The 16683-nt window shown below is 50.8% G+C and overlaps 1 protein-coding gene across 1 annotated transcript; it reads left to right on the top strand.

The window, feature by feature from the left end:
- Nucleotides 1-1898: 1898 nt before the first annotated feature.
- LOC102410885 (aflatoxin B1 aldehyde reductase member 3) lies at nt 1899-15096 on the top strand (the record flags this gene model as incomplete). The annotated part of the gene is made up of 7 exons (XM_025278841.3): nt 1899-2199; nt 5640-5827; nt 5996-6100; nt 6953-7049; nt 7267-7366; nt 7932-8061; nt 14680-15096. Coding segments are annotated over 7 exons (1083 nt in total), but the record flags the coding sequence as incomplete, so codon positions are not given.
- Between the last annotated feature and the right edge of the window lie 1587 nt (nt 15097-16683).

The raw sequence follows: 16683 nt of genomic DNA, 5'->3' as shown, positions 1-16683 counted from the left end.
CTTTACCGCTGAGCCACCAGGAAAGCCAAGACTTACTATATGACTCAGCAAAAACTATACCCCAGTAATCTTCATGAACCTACCTTCAAAAACCTTTGACCAATATAGTTGACTAACATTGACTCTATTGATTGATCGGCCAGTTTAAGGCCAGCTGTATGTCCGGATGAAATTCTGTGTGCCATGATGTATTATTCTTGTTATATATCACTGCATTCAATTGGTCAAAGGTTTTTGAAGGTAGGTTCACAAAGGTTACTAGGGTGTAGTTTTTGCTAACGGAGAAGGCAATGGCACCCCACTCCCGTACTCTTGCCTGGAAAATCCCATGGGCGGAGGAGCCTGGTGGGCTGCAGTCCATGGGGTCGCTAAGAGTCGGACACGACTGAGCGACTTAGCAGCAGCAGCAGCAGTTTTTGCTGAGTCATACAGTAAGTGTATTTTAACTTAATAAAAACTCAGCTGTTTAAAAAGTTAAACATGAAAAAAGATAAAGATTATATTTATCCTTGTGTTTACCATTTCCAGCACTCTCCATTTTGTGTGTGTGTAAATCCAGCTTTTCTTCCATCTAAAGTATTTCTCCCAATATTTGCTATAGTGAAGAAGTGAAGTGAAGTGAAAGTCGCTCAGTTGTGTCCGACTCTTTGCCACTCCATATACTATACAGTCCATGGGATTCTCCAGGTCAGAATACTGGAGTAGGTAGCTATTCCCTTCTCCCGGGGATCTTCCCAACCCCAAGGATCGAACCCAGGTCTCCCACATTGCAGGCAGATTCTTTACCAACTGAGCTGCCACCAGGGAAGCCCGGAGTGAAAGCTGGCTACTATAAATTCTCCCTAACTTCATCTGAACAAAGTCTTTGCTTTCATTTTTGAAAGGTGTTTTCGTTTGAGTTCTTTCAATACCTGAACACTGGCTGGAGCCTTTGGCAAGTCCCAACAAGAGAACCACAGAGCCAGCCTCTGGGGCCTGCAAGATGGTGGGACAGCCCCAAGGCACCACCCCTGGGCTAAGACCACATTTTAGGATCTTCAGTTCAGTTGCTCAGTCGTGTCCGACTCTTCGCGACCTCATGGACTGCAGCACTCCAGGCCTCCCTGTCCATCACCAACTCCTGGAGTTTACCCAAACTCATGTCCATTGAGTCCGTGATGCCATCCAACCATCTCATCCTCTGTCATCCCCTCTTCTCCCGCCTTCAATCTTTCCCAGCACCAGGGTCTTTCAAATGAGTCAGTTCTTGGCATCAGGTGGCCAAAGAATTGGAGTTTCAGCTTCAGCATCAGAGCTTCCAATGAATATTCAGGACTGATTTCCATTAGGATTGACTGGTGCTGGTTTTATCTCCTTGCAGTCCAAGGGACTCTCAAGAGTCTTCTCCAACACCACAGGTTAAAAGCATCAATTCTTCAGTGCTCAGCTTTTTTTATCGTCCAACTCTCACATCCATACATGACTCCTGGGAAAACCATAGCCTTGACTAGACAGACCTTTGTTGGCAAAGTAATGCCTCTGCTTTTTATATGCTGTCAAGGTTGGTCATAGCTTTTCTTCCAAGGAGCAAGCTTCTTTTTGGCTGCAGTCACCATCTGCAGTGATTTTGGAGTCCCCCAAAATAAAGTCTGTCACATTATTTAGGATCTTCAACCCTTAGGAAAGGCCTCTGCCTAGGGGTCCCGGGTAGGGGTCGCTTGTGTGTGGGGCGGGGCCAACACGCTCACGTCGCCCCGCCCCCAGCGCTCCGCCCCCTGCCCGGTGGGCGGGGCCCACGCCCTCCTTAAAGTGCCTGCCCTCACCGAGTTGCCCGTGATAGGGCGCTTTGTAGGGGGCGGGGCTACACGCGTCACTTTCGCTCCGCCCCTGTCAAGTGGGCGGGGCCCACCTCTCCTTAAAGTTCCCGCCCTCAGCTCGTTGTCCTCGGGTGCGTTCGGCTTTGGGGCGGCTGCGTTGCCCATCCCCTCGCCATGGCCCAGCCACAGTCGTACCCACGGGGTGTCCCGACCCGGCCTGCCACTGTCTTGGGCGCCATGGAAATGGGGCGCCGCATGGACGTGCCCAGCAGCGCTGCGGCCGTGCGCGCCTTCCTGGAGCGCGGCCACACCGAGATCGACACGGCCTTCGTGTACGCTGACGGCCAGTCCGAGAGCATCCTGGGCGGCCTGGGGCTCGGGCTGGGCGGCAGCGGCTGCAAAGGTAACGCCTGGCTCCCTGGACGTCGGCACCGTGACCGCCCCCGAGCCATGCACTGGCCGCGGCCGGGACCGACAGCCTTGTCCACCTTGCTGGGACGCCTACCTCCTCTGGCCTCCCCGCAGCTCTGTGAAACCCCCGATTCCCAGCGCCCTTGCACATCAGCCCGGACAGCCAGACACTTGGTCTTGACTCTTTTCCTCTCATTTTCCCTCCCTCTCAGTAACGTCCCGACAGTGGCAGAGCCTGGAATGACTTGACTAGCCCCTGTCAGGGGGCCCTGAAAACGGAATCTGGCGCTGGGCAACCCCTTCCCCCTTTCGCCTCCCCCGCAGTGCCCGGTACAGTCCGATCTGCAGGAGTCCTGCCCTTATTGCCCTGGCACTCCCTGGCACCGTTTCAGATCAGTCTTCGGAACCGGCAGGGACCAGCTTCCTCATTGCTGTGAACCCTGGCCTCCTCCCTGGAGCCCTGGCTGCACGGTTCAGTCTGCAGTGTCTCCCACTTCACCAGGGCTTCCCTGGTGCCCCAGACAGTAAAGAATTTGCCTGCAATACAGAGACCTGGGTTCGATCCCTGGGTCGGGAAGATTCCCTGGAGAAGGGCGTGGCAACCCACTCCAGTGTTCTTACCTGGAGAGTCCCTATGGACAGAGAAGTCTGGCAGGCTACAGTTCATGGGGTGGCAAAAGAGTGGGACAAGAGTGAGTGCCTAACACTTTCACTTTTCCACTTTACGCCTGGGAGCAGCAGGAGCTACCAGCATTAGCTGGGATACGGGTGTGGGGGAGGAACCCTGTCTAATGGCCACATCTGTGCCAGCCTCTGTCCCAAGCCATAGAAGAATTGACAGTCACCCAATCCCGGGAGCTCAGAGTCTAGAGAGAGCTGGGGAGCCCAGAAGAGGGACCCTTTCACAGAAAGGGCCAAAGAGGAATGCTCAGAAAAGGGAACATCAGACCTTGAACTGACACTTTTCTAGAAGAGGAGAAAGGGCTTTCCTGGCAGTGGGTGTGAGCAGTGAATGTGCAAAGGCAATGAGGTTTGGCAGTGCTGAGGGTATTGAAGCAGGCAGTGGAGCCAAGCGGAGGTTTATTGTGTGGGCCCAGGGGAAGGTCCCCCACCAGTCTGATGCCATCTGAAGTACTTATAATGTGCCGGGCAGGCACATAGTGAGGGCTCAGCAACACTGGCTGATACTGTTAGTGGTCGTGTGGTTGTGGTAACAGTAGATGCCGTTAGCAGCCTGTCCGCCTTTCACTCCAGGGTGTCTCCGGGAGAAATGATTCACGGCAGGGTAGATCTGGATCAAGACGAGAATATGCATGGGTCTCTGAACTCTTTCTAGGTCACTTGGCTGCCTCGCATGACAACTCTGGTCTTATTATTATTTTTTTAAATTTTAATTGAAGTGTAGTTGATTTACAATGTTGAGTTAATTTCAGGTGTACAGCAAAGGGATTTAGTTTTATATATATATATATATATATATATATATATTTCAGATTCTTTCCCATCATAGATTATTATAAGATATTGAGTATAGTTCCTTTGCTTTACAGTAGGTCCTTGTTGGCCATCTATTTTTATAAATATTGCTTGCTCCATCCCTAATTTGTGTCCAGCTCTTTGCAACCCCATGGACTGTAGCCTCCAGGCTCCTTCCTCTACCCATGGGATCTTCCTGGTGAGAATACTGGAATGGGTTGCCATTTCCTTTTCCAGGGGATCATCCTGATCCAGGGATCAAACCTGTGTCCCCTACATTGGCAGGTGGATTCTTTACCACTAAGCCACCTGGGAATCCCCATTTTCTATATATTATTGTATATGTTAATCCCAAACTCCTAATTTATCACCCCCTTCCCTCTTTGGTAACCATAAGTTTGTTTTCTGTCCGTGAGTCTATTTCGGCTTTGTAAATATATTCATTTGTATAATTTTTTTTTAGATTTCACATGTAAGCGCTATCATATTTGTCTTTCTCTAACTTACTTTACTTAGTATGATAATTTCTAGGTCCTTCCATGTTATTGTAAATGGCATCATTTCATTCTTTTCTGATGGCTGAAGAATATCCCATTGTATATACGTACCACATTTGTTTATCCATTAATCTGTCATAGGCATTTACATTGGTCTTATTTCTGATTACTTTTCTTCTGCAGCACCTCCTCTTCCCTCCTTTAGGTTGGAACCAGTTGGGCTAGAGTTCTTAAATCTCAGATTTGAAGTTAATGTCAAGAAGGGGTGTGGGCCAAAGGGGAGGAGGTGGTGGAATGGAAAATTCCAAATGAGTAGGCCTTCAGCCCTCCAGCCTGATCTCTCCCATCTCAAGGGGTCTGGCCTGCCGAGCTGACTTTCTAAGAGTAAACCACGCAGAAAGGGCTCTCTTCTCAGCCGTCAGCTCATCTGACGGGGAGAAAGGTATTTAACCCCCTCCTGAGTCACACAGGTAGCACGACACTGGCCTTTTCTCAGTTGGATGCTTCTCTGACAGAAATATAATCCTTCCCTGGGCCCCCAGTTGAGGCCTCTTGCTTCTCTTTCCTGAATTCCTGCCACAGTCTCCTTGTCATTTTTCCTGTTTCCAGACCTGTGCCCGAGGCTCTTTGTGTTTCATTCGGAGTCATCGTACAAAACTGCAAAGCTGACCCCTTAGCTTGCTGGCTGGAAGTGTTCAGAGTCGCCCTGTGGTCCCCTAAGGGGTGCCCTCAGGGCCCTTTGCATCTCTCTGTTCTGTGGCCCCTTCTCTTGTCTCATGTACCCCCAGACCTGGTATTTTAGGTCCGTGGGATCGCAGGCATGACTCCTCAAAGCCATGTTCTTGCCCCAGGGTAGCCTTTGACTCCTCTTGGAGATGCAAAGCCTTGGAAAGCCTTCCCTGAATTCTCAGGGCTCCTCTCCCCTGCTCCTGTACTCTGTGGTGCCCCCTTAGACTGTGAGTCCTTGAGGGCAGGGATCCAGGGTTGGCATTCATCTTCCAACTTGAAGTGCCAGGCATGGCACACCTAGCTCTCTGGTAAATAGTCACTGTAGTGATAACGTTAGCAACTCATAATGAGCAAGTGTGTCAAAGTTGTGATCAATCCTCAGGGCCTCCCAACCAAACAGTACCATTAACACTCTCAATTTACAGTTGAGAAAATTGAGACTGTGTGTGTGTTTGTGTGGTGTGTGCACACACACGCATGTGTGTGCTCAGTCATGTCCAGCTCTTTGTGATCCCAGGGACTGTAGCCTGCCAGGCTTCTCTGTCCCTGTGATTTTCCGGGCAAGAATACTGGCGTGGGGCTCAGAGAGGTTGAATAACTCGCTCAAGGTCATAGAGCTGGTATTGGCAGAGCTGAGGTATGAACCCAGGCCTGCCTCTTAACCATTAACCCTAGATCCTCTCCAATGATTGGTAAGTTGACCTGAACTTCTATTTTTCTCATCCCAAAGTAAAAATTGCTACCAAGGCCAATCCATTGGAAGAAAACTCGCTGAAGCCTGACAGCCTCCGGTTCCAGCTGGAGACGTCCCTCCAGCGGCTGCGGTGCCCTCGCGTGGACCTGCTTTACCTGCACCTGCCGGACCACGGCACCCCCGTGGAAGAGACGCTGCGCGCCTGCCACCAGCTGCACCAGGAGGTGAGGGCAGCCCCCGACTCCCCACCCTGACCTGTCGGTGCCCAGAAAGCAGAGGCTCCAGGGCTGCCTCAGAGCAGAGCAGGGGACGGGACCCACGCCCAGGGTCCCAATCTCCGGGACTGGCGTTCTGGGCTGCGGGGGAGTCTGACCATGGCCTCTCCCCCTCAGGGCAAGTTCGTGGAGCTCGGCCTCTCCAACTATGCTGCCTGGGAGGTGGCCGAGATCTGTACCCTGTGCAGGAGCAACGGCTGGATCCTGCCCACCGTGTACCAGGTGAGGCCGGGTCTGCAGAGGCCCGTCCCCAGGGCACCTGCGACCCCAGGTCCTCTTGCGCACCCCTGCCCTCTCCAGAGCAGCCACTCCCCTGCTCCCAGCCTGTAGACGACCCCCGGGGGCCCACAGGCCGGCCACGGGCGCCCGCCCTCAGGCCCTGGCCCCCCTTCCTGCCTGCTTCTGGCTCTGCGGTCAGCCCGAACTCGCCTCCCCCTTCTCCCTGGCAGGAGTGCCCGGGCGTCACTTAGATACCTCTTCCTCTGGAAGCCTCTCCCGACAGCCCAGTGGGTCCTCCAGTCTCCAGACCCCACCTTTATGCGTTGAGCGAGCATTTCTGAGAATCCACCGTGATCACAGAAGCTGCCTCTATGTGATCATCTGTCCTGTCTTTTTTGTTTGTTTATTTGGCTGCCTCGGATCTTAGCTGCCTCATACAGGATCTTGCATAGTGTCCCACGGACTCTCTAGTTGCGGCTCTCAGGCTTAGTTGCCCGATCAGGGATCAGACTCGGGTCCCTTGCATTGCAAGGTGGATTCTTAACCACTGAACCATCAGGAGAGTCCACTCAGCTTTGTTTTCAACTCGACTCTGGCATCTCTTGAAGCAGAGAGCTCACCAGATCCACGTGTGTTTGAGAGCTCAGGGTCCAGCCCACGGTTGGTGCCTACAGATGTGTGTGGGATGGCAGAGCCAGGCCGCCGTCCCTTCCTGGGGCCCAGCACCATCTCCCCGTCCACCAGTAGTGACTTTGGAAACCATGCTGGAGTCCTGGGGGTCTTGACCAAAGACTTTGAGAGCAGGCTGCGACTCCCCGGCCGGGCCCCCGGCTCAGCTGGCCCTTCTGCCTGCAGGGCATGTACAACGCCACCACCCGGCAGGTGGAGACGGAGCTCCTGCCCTGCCTCCGGCACTTCGGACTGCGGTTCTACGCCTACAACCCTCTGGCTGGTACAGGCTGTGCGGGCACAGGCTCCCCTGGGCGGGAGGGCCTTCCTGACCGCGTTTCTGCCCCTTCGTGACCCGGGAGAAGCCTGGCCCCAGACCTGGGAAGGGGAGGGCTTTGCCAGGACCTCCATCCATCCTGGTTCCCCGCCATCACCCCCACTTCCGGCCCAGGCGGGCTCTGGGGGCAGCGCCTGGGGGTCTGACTGCAGCCTTCCCGCAGGAGGCCTGCTGACCGGCAGGTACCAGTATGAGGACAAGGACGGGAAACAGCCCGTGGGCCGCTTCTTTGGGAACAGCTGGGCAGAGGTCTACAGGAATCGGTGAGCTGGGGGCGTCAGGACGGGCGGGGTCGGAGGGGTCCCCATAGTCTGAAAGTGGGGCGTCCCTGGGGCTGCTTTCCTTTCAAGGCCTTCCTTTGCTGCCTGGACCTAGCTCTCTTGATTCCTGGAGGAATTAGGAAACTCTCTGTAAGGCTTCGTTTTGTTTTCTTGGGACCTCCGTGAGGAATGCCGACCCCTGGGCCTTATGGCCAACCTTCCAAGTCATAACTCGTGCCTAGGAAGTGCTGATCACCTGCCAAGGGGGAAAGACAGGGCCCCGGGTGAACAGGAGGCTGGGGCCGGGCTGTGCCCCTGTCCTGGCTTCCTGTTACTCCAGGTAAAGTAAGGGCAGGTTTGAATTCTTAAGAGTAGAGACATCCTTGAGGTCTCTGGTGAGGGAGCCAGCGTCCTGGGTGGCTCTGTTGACCAAAAAAGCAGGAGACGCCCTGCTTGAGGGGACCCTGGCCCCTCCGTGCTACAGGGGCTTCCTGGGTTGAGTCTTAGGCAGTGGCCCCCTGTGTGACCCTGTGGTCCTGACCCCGTGCTACCGTCCCCTCCTGTCCAGCTACTGGAAGGAGCACCACTTCAAGGGCATCGCCCTGGTGGAGAAGGCCCTGCAAGCTGCGTATGGCACCAGCACCCCCAGCATGACCTCAGCCGCCCTCCGGTGGATGTACCACCATTCCCAGCTCCAGGTAACCTGCCCCCCGCCGCCCCCCCCCACCCCCCGCCTGTCCCCACCATCCCTGGACGCCCTGCCCCTGCTCTCTTTGAGGAGCCAGCATGATTTCTAAGTCATTTTTCCCTCTGAAATCTCTCTCTGGTCCAGTTCTCAGGCAGCCTTCCTGTTGTTCTGGGTAGCTGCCGAAGAACCAGGCCCTGTCGCGAGGGCTTTTCAAGCATGGATTGAACGATTGCTTAGGCCTGATGCAGTGGGATTATTCCAGTTTTACTGATGAGCAAACTGCTGTGAACGGGAGAGAACGTTATGGTCACAGACTTGATCTACATCCCGCTGGTCCTGCTCCTCTGGAGTGGGAGTTCCCTATCTTTGGTGTCCCCTGTCTTCCTGGCTAACACTTTTCTCCAGCTGCTGCTGTACACAGTTGCATAGTCTCTGGCATGTATAAGCAGGTTTTCAATAAATGGGAGTTAGGTGCTTTGTGTAATTTCTCATTCCCATCAGATTAGATCAGATCAGTTGCTCAGTCGTGTCCGACTCTGTGACCCCATGAATCGCAGCATGCCAGGCCTCCCTGTCCATCACCAACTCCCGGAGTTCACTCAGACTCACGTCCATCGAGTCAGTGATGCCATCCAGCCATCTCATCCTCTGTCATCCCCTTCTCCTCCTGCCCCCAATCCCTCCCAGCATCAGAGTCTTTTCCAATGAGTCAAATCTTCGCATGAGGTGGCCAAAGTACTGGAGTTTCAGCTTTAGCATCATTCCTTCCAAAGAAATCCCAGGGCTGATCTCCTTCAGAATGGACTGGTTGGATCTCCTTGCAGTCCAAGGGACTCTCAAGAGTCTTCTCCAACACCACAGTTCAAAAGCATCAATTCTTCGGTGCTCAGCCTTCTTCACAGTCCAACTCTCACATCCATACATGACCACTGGAAAAACCATAGCCTTGACTAGACGAACCTTTGTTGGCAAAGTAACATCTCTGCTTCTGAATATGCTATCTAGGTTGGTCATAACTTTCCTTCCAAGGAGTAAGCGTCTTTTAATTTCATGGCTGCAGTCACCATCTGTAGTGATTTTGGACCCAGAAAAATAAAGTCTGACACTGTTTCCACTGTTTCCCCATCTATTTCCCATGAAGTGGTGGGACCGGATGCCATGATCTTCGTTTTCTGAATGTTGAGCTTTAAGCCAACTTTTTCACTCTCCTCTTTCACTTTCACCAAGAGGCTTTTTAGTTCCTCTTCACTTTCTGCCATAAGTGTGGTGTCATCTGCATATCTGAGGTGATTGATATTTCTCCCGGCAATCTTGATTCCACCTTGTGTTTCTTCCAGTCCAGCGTTTCTCATGATGTACTCTGCATATAAGTTAAATAAGCAGGGTGACAATATACAGCCTTGACGTACTCCTTTCCCAATTTGGAACCAGTCTGTTGTTCCATGTCCAGTTCTAACTGTTGCTTCCTGACCTGCATACAGATTTCTCAAGAGGCAGATCAGGTGTTCTGGTATTTCCATCTCTTTCAGAATTTTCCACAGTTGATTGTGATCCACACAGTCAAAGGCTTTGGCATAGTCAATAGAGCTGAAATAGATGTTTTTCTGGAACTCTCTTGCTTTTTCCATGATCCAGCGGATGTTGGCAATTTGATCTCTGGTTCCTCTGCCTTTTCTAAAACCAGCTTGAACATCAGGAAGTTCACAGTTCACATATTGCTGAAGCCTGGCTTGGAGAATTTTGAGCATTACTTTACTAGCGTGTGAGATGAGTGCAATTGTGCAGTAGTTTGAGCATTCTTTGGCATTGCCTTTCTTTGGGATTGGAATGAAAACTGACCTTTTCCAGTCCTGTGGCCACTGCTGAGTTTTCCAAATTTGCTGGCATATTGAGTGCGGCACTTTCACAGCATCATCTTTCAGGATTTGGAATAGCTCAACTGGAATTCCATCACCTCCACTAGCTTTGTTCGTAGTGATGCTTTCTAAGGCCCACTTGACTTCACATTCCAGGATGTCTGGCTCTAGGTCAATGATCACACCATCGTGATTATCTGGGTCATGAAGATCTTTTTTGTACAGTTCTTCTGTGTATTCTTTCCATCTCTTCTTAATATCTTCTGCTTCTGTTAGGTCCATACCATTTCTGTCCTTTATCGAGCTCATCTTTGCATGAAATGTTCCTTTGGTGTCTCTGATTTTCTTGAAGAGATCCCTAGTCTTTCCCATTCTGTTGTTTTCCTCTATTTCTTTGCACTGATCGCTGAGAAAGGCTTTCTTATCTCTTCTTCCTATTCTTTGGAACTCTGCATTCAGATGCTTATATCTTTCCTTTTCTCCTTTGCTTTTCACTTCTCTTCTTTTCACAGCTATTTGTAAGGCCTCTCCAGACAGCCATTTTGCTTTTTTGCATTTCTTTTCTATGGGAATGGTCTTGATCCCTGTCTCCTGTACAATGTCACGAACCTCAGTCCATAGTTCATCAGGCACTCTATCTATCAGATCTAGGCCCTTAAATCTATTTCTCACTTCCACTGTATAATCATAAGGGATTTGATTTAGGTCATACCTGAATGGTCTAGTGGTTTTCCCTACTTTCTTCAATTTCAGTCTGAATTTGGCAATAAGGAGGTCATGGTCTGAGCCACAGTCAGCTCCTGGTCTTGTTTTTGCTGACTGTATAGAGCTTCTCCATCTTTGGCTGCAAAGAATATAATTAATCTGATTTCGGTGTTGACCATCTGGTGATGTCCATGTATAGAGTCTTCTCTTGTGTTGTTGGAAGAGGGTGTTTGCTATGACCAGTGCATTTTCTTGGCAAAACTCTATCAGTCTTTGCCCTGCTTCATTCCGTATTCCAAAGCCAAATGTGCCTGTTACTCCAGGTGTTTCTTGACTTCCTACTTTTGCATTCCAGTCCCCTATAATGAAAAGGACATCTATTTTGGGTGTTAGTTCTAAAAGATCTTTTAGGTCTTCATAGAACCGTTCACCTTCAGCTCCTTCAGCATTACTGGTTGGGGCATAGACTTGGATTACTGTGATACTGAATGGTTTGCCTTGGAAACGAACAGAGATCATTCTGTCGTTTTTGAGATTGCATCCAAGTACTGCATTTCAGACTCTCTTGTTGACCATGATGGCCACTCCATTTCTTCTGAGGGATTCCTGCCCACAGTAGTAGATATAATGGTCATCTGAGTTAAATTCACCCATTCCAGTCCATTTCAGTTCACTGATTCCTAGAATGTCGACATTCACTCTTGCCATCTCTTGTTTGACCACTTCCAATTTGCCCTGATTCATGGACCTGACATTCCAGGTTCCTATGCAAGATTGTTCTTTATAGCATCGGACCTTGCTTCTATCACCAGTCACATCCACAGCTGGGTATTCTTTTTGCTTTGGCTCCATCTCTTCATTCTTTCTGGAGTTATTTCTCCACTGATCTCCAGTAGCATATTGGGCACCTACTGACCTGGGGAGTTTCTCTTTCAGTATCCTATCATTTTGCCTTTTCATACTGTTCATGGGGTTCTCAAGGCAAGAATACTGAAGTGGTTTGCCATTCCCTTCTCCAGTGGACCACATTCAGTCAGATCTCTCCACCCAGACCCGCCTGTCTTGGGTTGCCCCATGGGCATGGCTTAGTTTCATTGAGTTAGACAAGGCTGTGGTCCTAGTGTGATTAGATTGACTAGTTTTCTGTGAGTATGGCTTCAGTGTGTCTGCCCTCTGATGCCCTCTTGCAACACCTACCGTCTTACTTGGGTTTCTCTTACCTTGGGCGTGGGGTATCTCTTCACGGCTGCTCCAGCAAAGCACAGCCACTGCTCCTTACCTTGGATGAGGGGTATCTCCTAACCGCCACCCTTCCTGACCTTCAACGTGGGATAGCTCCTCTAGGCCCTCCTGCGCCCGTGCAGCCACAGCTCCTTGGACGTGGGGTTGGTCCTCCCGGCCACCGCCCCTGGCCTAGGGCGTGGGTTTGCTCCTCCTGGCCGCGGCCCCTGGCCTTGGGCTTAGGAGCTTGGGGTAGCTCCTCCCACCCACCGCCCCTGGCCTCGGTCGCAGGGTAGCTCCTCTCCGCCGTTCCTGCGCCGTCGCAGTCTGGTACTCCCGGCCGCCGCCCCTGACCATGGACGTGGGGTAACTCCTCTTGGCTGCCGCCCTTCGGGCATGGGGTCCTCCCGGCTTCTGCCCCTGACCTCGGACGTGGGGTGGCTCCTCTCGGCTGCGCTTTGGCGCGCCGGTGGCAGCCGCCTGTGCTTTAGATCTGAGACTCTGGGCTTACATAGCTAAACCAGGTTCGCACAGCTGCTGAGTAGCAGGACCGGGCTCTGAACTGAGGTCTGAACGAGGACGAACATTGGCAGCAAAGGAAAGAAGAGAGGATTCGGGGTCACATAGGCACGAATGTTGAAGGCACCGTAAGTGCTTTGTACAACTATCGATAGCTTATGGTGAACCATGTCGGCTTCTTGATCTCCGAAGAAGAAGATTTAGCTTAGGGACCAGGGACCAGGCTTGATCACTCACATCTTTTGTGTGGCAGAAGTTTATTACAGTGAGAAAGGACGAAGAAAGCTTCTGACACAGACATCAGAAAGGGCCAGAGAGTGCCCCATTCGCTAGTTTTATCAAGGCCTTATATACTTTTACCAGGCCCACTCCCACGACATATATTAACAACAGAAAGGTCTTAGCAGACCCACTCCCACTTCACATAAACAGGATTAGTCAGAAGGTTCTTAAAAGGAGAAACATGTCTTCCAGCAAGATACCTTGTTGTTATACAATCCTTCCCTGGTGGCTCAGACGGTAAAGCGTCTGCCTACAATGCGGAAGACTGAAGTTCGATCCCTGGGTCGGGAAGATCCTCTGGAGAAGGATATGGCAACCCACTCCAGTAGTCTTGGCTGGAAAATCCTATGGATGGAGGAGGGTGGTAGGTTACAATCCATGGGGTGGCAAAGAGTCGGACACGACTGAGCGATTTCACTTCATTTCACTTCAGTTCAGTCGCTCAGTTGTGTCGGACTCTTTGCGACCTCATGGACTGCAGCACGCCAGGCCTCCCTGTCCATTGCCAGCTCCCGGACTTTACCCAAACTCATGTCCATTGAGTCGGTGATGGCATCCAACCATCTCATCCTCTGTCGTCCCTTTCTCCTTCTGCCTTCAATCTTTCCCAGCATCAGGGTCTTTTCAAATGAGTCACTTCTTCGCATCAGGTAGCCAATTATTGGAGCTTCAGCTTCAGCAGCACTCCTTCCAATGAACACTCATGACTGATCTCCTTTAGGATGGACTGATTGGATCTCCTTGCAGTCCAAGGGACTCTCAAGAGTCTTCTCCAACACCACAGTTCAAAAGCATCAATTCTTCGGTGCTCAGCTTTCTTTATAGTCCAACTCTCACATCCACACATGACTACTGGAAAAACCATAGCCTTGACTAGACGGACCTTTGTTGGCAAAGTAATGTCTCTGCTTTTTAATATGCTGTCTAGGTTGGTCATAACTTTTCTTCCAAGGACCAAGCGTCATTTAATTTCATGGCTGCAGTCACCACCTGCAGTGATTTTGGAGCCCAAAAGAATAAAGTCTGACACTGTTTCCACTGTTTCCCCATCTATTTGCCATGAAGTGATGGGACTGGATGCCATGATCTTAATTTTCTGAATGTTGAGCTTTAAGCCAACTTTTTCACTTTCCTCTTTCATCAACAGGCTTTTTAGTTCCTCTTCACTTTCTGCCATAAGACTGGAGTCATCTGCATATCTGAGGTTACTGATATTTCTCCCAGCAATCTTGATTCCAGCTTGTGCTTCTTCCAGCCCAGCGTTTCTCGTGATGTACTCTGCATATAAGTTAAATAAGCAGAGTGACAATATACAGCCTTGACATACTCCTTTTCCTATTTGGAACCAGTCTGTTGTTCCATGTCCAGTTCTAACTGTTGCTTCCCGACATGCATATAGGTTTCTCAAGAGGCAGGTCAGATAGTCTGGTATTCCCATCTCTTTCAGAATTTTCCACAGTTGATTGTGATCCACACAGTCAAAGGCTTTGGCATAGTCAATAAAGCAGAAATAGATGTTTTTTGGAACTCTCTTGCTTTTTTGATGACCCAGCGGATGTTGGCAGTTTGATCTCTGGTTCCTCTGTCTGTTCTAAAACCAGCTTGAACATGCGGAATTTCACGGTTCATGTGTTGCTGACGCCTGGCTTGGAGCATTTTGAGCATGACTGTACTAGCGTGTGAGATGAGTGCAGCTGTGCGGTAGTCTGAGCGTTCTTTGGCCTTAGTACAGAGCTTAAGATGAGTTGTTCTGCTGTGTAATCACTAGCTCTGGGCTTAAAGAAACTAAGGTCTAATGTGACTAAGACTAAGGAATGTGAAAACAAGTTTGTCCTTTTCTCCTATTGAGAGCCCCAGACCCCTTTGTCCTCGCTGGGGACCCTGGACTTCTTATCACACTACCTGAGAATGAACTCTCTCACTATGTAGGGTATAAAGAGTATGCCCAACCCCAGGTCTTGGCAGGGGCGGGGCTGGGAGGGGGTGTGTGTGACGGGGTCTCTGTGGGGCATCAATGTGTGATGTCTGGCTGTCTCCCTTTGCAGGGCCTCCGCGGGGACGCGGTCATCCTGGGCATGTCCAGCCTGGAGCAGCTGGAAGAGAACTTGGCGGCCACTGAGGAAGGGGCCCTGGAGCCGGCCGTCGTGCAGGCCTTTGACCAGGCCTGGCGCCTGGTCGCCCACGATTGTCCCAACTACTTCCGCTAGGCTCCCAACTACTTCCGCTAGGCTCCTACCCGGATCAGGCGCCGAAGGTTTCTTCCTTTCCTGTCACCTCTTCGGCTCTCTCCCTGGCCGGTCTCTGCCTTAAGCTGATTTCGCGTGGTCTTTCTCCATTGTCTGGATCCACACGTTATTTTTCTAGACCCCTGCCTCACTCCCAGTTGCCTTCACGATGCATAACGCCTTGGGCTGAGCCCCTTGGGGCATTTCCCATCTGAATAAAGCCAACACTAGACCTGCCTGCAGCCGAGTCATGAGCGGACCCCGCAGGCTTCTCTCCTCAGCTGTTGGGACTTGTCTCCTCCCTGCCTGGGCCTTCCTGCCTGAGGGGTTGAACCACGGGCTGGAGCCACCAAGGGGCAGAGGTGGCAGGGTGGGGGGGTGGCTGCAGGCGGCCCTCACATTCCCACGTGACAGAGGGAAAGAGGGCCGTCCACCCTGACATGGATTTTCTCTCCAAATTATCTCACTGAATACTCAGAAAGGGAATAATTTGGACAAAAACCTTCCAAAAAGGATAAAACCCCCAGGATGCTGTGGGACATTTTAACGCACAGTCGTTTCATCAGTGGCTTTAAAAAAAAGGGGAAAAGTGGGACTTTTCTGGAGGTCCAGTGGTTAAGACTCTGCGCAGGGGGTGCAGGTTCGATTCCTGCTTGGGAAGTGAAGATCCCACATACTGTGGGGCCCGCCCCTCTAAAAACAAAAGCAGTGCCTTTACTGTTAGCTGAAGCCTCCTGTCGTCTGCTCATCCACAGATTCTCAGCTCTGCTGCTGCGCCTCCCTCTGTTAGCATGGGCCTGGGCAGCCAGGACCCCAGTTTCCCTCAGCAAATCCCTGCTCCAAGTAGGAGGCACCCAAGGCTGGAGAAGAAATGAAATCCGAGGTCTGGTTGTTGCTGTTAGAACATCACGCCCTGGGCGAGGGATGTGAGCGAAGCAGCAGGAGCAGGCAGCGCCGGAACCCGTCTCTCAAGTGCCAACAGGGACTCAACTTGGAAACGCAGCCAAAGCCACCAATCAGAGGCTCCTTAGTCCAAAGAAAGGCCCTGCTTGCCATCTAGAAGGAGACACTGCAGATACAGTTTGATTATTTTGAACTTCCCTTTGTCTTCACCCGTCATAAAATGAATGCTTCCCCAAATGGGGTAGTTACCCTGCTTGTGTGATCAGCCACTGTGGCCCAGCAGATCAGATCAGATCAGATCAGTCGTTCAGTCGTGTCCGACCCTTTGCGACCCCATGAATCGCAGCACACCAGGCCTCCCTGTCCATCACCAACGCCCGGAGTTCACCGAGACTCCAGCCACCCCAAAACTGAGTTGCTTAAGATGACAAAATCTGAAATTGACCTAAGAAGATTCAATTCAATTTCTATCAAAACCCTGCTAGATTTTTTCTTACAGATACTGAAAAAATTATTTTTAAATTCACATTTGAAATTCAAGGGACACAGAATTGCCAAAACAAGCAAGATCAAAGCTTACTACAAAGCTACAGAAATTAAAAAAACAGTATGGGACTGGCCTAAGGATAGACATATAGACTGATGGAACAGACTTGAGAGTCCAGAAATAAATCCATAATAGTTTAAAAGCAGAAATCATCCAAACAGTCCAACAACTGATGAACGCATAAATTAAAAGTGACCTGTCCGTACCATGGAATGTTATTCAGCCAGTGAAGTGATGAAATGCCTGTAACATGGGTGAAGCTGTTTTGCTGTAAGCTTTACTTACATTTTAAGTTCAAAAGATTTGTCAGCAAATCGGTTGTTACACATAAGCAATTTTGATTTTTTATAATTATTTGTCTTAATTTCAATATA

The sequence above is a fragment of the Bubalus bubalis genome, chromosome 2, assembly GCF_019923935.1.
Source record: "Bubalus bubalis isolate 160015118507 breed Murrah chromosome 2, NDDB_SH_1, whole genome shotgun sequence".
NCBI lineage: Eukaryota > Metazoa > Chordata > Mammalia > Artiodactyla > Bovidae > Bubalus > Bubalus bubalis.
The sequence above is the reverse complement of the archived record's forward strand: the minus strand, read 5'-3'. Positions and strand labels throughout refer to the sequence as shown.